This window comes from Montipora foliosa, chromosome 6 (genome assembly GCF_036669935.1).
Source record: "Montipora foliosa isolate CH-2021 chromosome 6, ASM3666993v2, whole genome shotgun sequence".
NCBI lineage: Eukaryota > Metazoa > Cnidaria > Anthozoa > Scleractinia > Acroporidae > Montipora > Montipora foliosa.
In genome coordinates, this window is record NC_090874.1 from 73,332,915 (window position 1) to 73,335,414 (window position 2,500).

Sequence of the window (2,500 nt, forward strand, 5' to 3'; positions counted from 1 at the left end):
CATTGAGGATTCGCACATTTAGGCATCCGATAGCGTCACCGGCTATTCTGCAGTTACTCCTTACATTTATTAAGCGTTCCTTTTTGGTCCCTATTTCGGTGTGTGTAATTTGTCTGAACCTTGTGGTAGTATTTAATGTGTATCTTCGATCTTTTCTTTCCTGAACGTAATAAAAAGTGATATATACTTGTATACGCGAGTTTTAGTCTCCATGTTTATGTATTTGTAAGTAGAAGCAATATGAAAATAATTTTAAGTTTCGGGTGATTGTCTTTTTCAATGATAAAACAAAATTTGGTCTCAAAGTATCTGAAAAACAGCTATACATCTGGGGTATTTGAAGAACACCTTGTTTACAACGTTAGAATTTAGGCTAACGTAATATGTATACTGAGAGAACACTCTAAAAAATAAATGCATGAAAAATGGTGCAAAACTTTTGTAAAATTAGCAGTCAACAGGTAATATAATTTTTATCTTCTGGCTGTGTAGGTTTTAATAAAATGAAGCAGTCATAATGAAATTTACTGTGGCAAGAAAGCATGGTTTATAATGGTAATCTAATAGGTGTGAATCAAGATGCACATTTTTGCATGTGAAACATTTTCCAGTTGCTGGCTTTTTTAATGTAGTGTACATGTACCTTTTCAATTTAATGGCCGTCGCCATCTATTTTGTTAGCTTTCTTTACATCACAGTGCTTGAACTATTGCTGGAAATCTTGAAGCCTTTTTGACATTACAATACTTTCTTTGAAAGTAGGTTCTGTTTGAACACAACAACCTGAGTCACTGGGCTAAAAGATAAACTTGATTAAGTCCGATTTGTATGTAGTTATTCCCATGCTAAAAGATAAAATTCTTAAATGCTTTTGGTTAGCAGTGGTGATTTGAGTTGTTTCTTAGGCTCAGATTTGAAAAGACTTGTAGCTGAGTTGGTTTCTATCCTGCTTAGCAGAATATAAAATGTGGAACCTAGATTAAAAGCAATGTAGTGATGGAAGTTCTGCAACCACGTAAGTCCAAATACACAGGAAATGTACTTAAACGTTTCTCTAAAGGGTTTTTAAATGATGTCAGCAATTTCCCCTCCTGATGCTGTGAAGCCCTCTTAAGTAAGATGCACCATGCCTGTTGTTTTTTAATAATTGTCCATTATCACCAAATAAAAGTTTAACTACACTTGTCTCCTAAACCTTTGAAGGCTTTGCTACTTTTCTCTCTAATTGGCATGACATTTGTGTTTGAATTTCATTCCATGAACAGTCACACCTTTGCAGTTTCAAAAGTTTCAATTTTGAGTTCCACTTCTGTAGTTACAAATGCTTAGTTACAGTGAATTTATTTTTTCCTTGATGTTTCACAGAAGTGCAATGGAAAGAGGTTCAGACGACACCCAGCAACCTTCTTTATGTCGCATGGGCTGTGGCTTTTATGGCAGTTCCTCAAGTGATGGAATGTGCTCGAAATGCTTTAAAGATGCTTTAAGGCGAAAGCAATCATCACCAAGCACCAGTGCTGCCTCAGTAGTTTCATGTACGCCCACAGGTGAGTTTTGAGCCTGAACCGGCCAGACTTGGTATTTTACTCTGTCTAACGCCAGACGATTTTACTCTTCAATGGAGAACTGCCAAGTGTCATAGGTGTAAGGAAAACAGCTAATAATTCAATCATCTTTTGTATGATAAAAAAAAAGTCAAGGGGAATTTAGCTTGACTTTGTTTAGTTTTTATTCTTTTGCAATATTTACAAATATTCCTACATTAAACTACATTACAATAGTACACGGAAAGAGATAAAACAGCAAAGTAAATTACACAAGTGATGAATTAAGCAAAAATTAATGTGCTCAGTGACCAGAGTAGCTTAAGCTTTCAAGTTGTTCACTTTGAAATACATGAAGTAGGAACTTAAAATCAACCAAGTTTGATTGGCTTGGCTCATCTGCTTTAAGTAAAGTAGTAAGAAAAATAGTGAGACATAAAGTATCCTGTGATTCTGATGAAGGGCAAGTTCTGAGAAAGGAAACAACAGTACTATTGATTGGTGGTAAAAAGAACAATAAATATGCCTATTTTGTGGAAAATCTCTTCAAAAATACATGGTGGTGATAAATAATCAGTAGAATCAGTTCATCATGATTGAAAATCATTTTTACGATACATGAGTTGTTTTACATACAGCTTAAAATACTAAATGTGAAAGACTTTTGCCCCCCTCAGTTTTTGAGTGGACCTACATGTAGATGTTAAGTAGTACACCAAATTCACTACTCCAGTTAGAGTTAAAAGGTATTGGGCTTGCTTGTCAAAGCTTTACCTAACAGGGCATTTTGTGGTTTTATTGCAGGGCCATTGCAGGAACCTTGTACATCTCATCTGCCTGCAAGCGAGGATCTTGCAGCAGCTGCTGCTGAAGTTAGTCCATCATCATCTACCAGCACTGTCTCTGTAGACGGTGATAGTTTAAGACAACCTGAAGCTGAAAGTGAAGCAGGCACA

General features: G+C 35.8%; 1 protein-coding gene across 2 annotated transcripts in view; it reads left to right on the forward strand.

Annotated features, from left to right (window-relative positions):
• The window catches only part of LOC138008389 (AN1-type zinc finger protein 6-like), an 8,574-nt gene that overhangs the window by 1,475 nt on the left and 4,599 nt on the right, over window positions 1-2,500 (forward strand). The window contains exons 1-3 of one of the 2 annotated variants that reach the window (XM_068855710.1): window positions 492-595; window positions 1,366-1,547; window positions 2,349-2,500. The exon at window positions 2,349-2,500 is cut by the window's right edge and continues 73 nt beyond it. In XM_068855710.1, the coding sequence (XP_068711811.1) occupies window positions 543-595; window positions 1,366-1,547; window positions 2,349-2,500 (387 nt within the window). In that variant the 5' untranslated portion in view covers window positions 492-542. Of the gene's footprint in view, window positions 1-491; window positions 596-1,365; window positions 1,548-2,348 lie in introns of those variants that run through there. The other variant, XM_068855711.1, reaches the window with a different exon arrangement.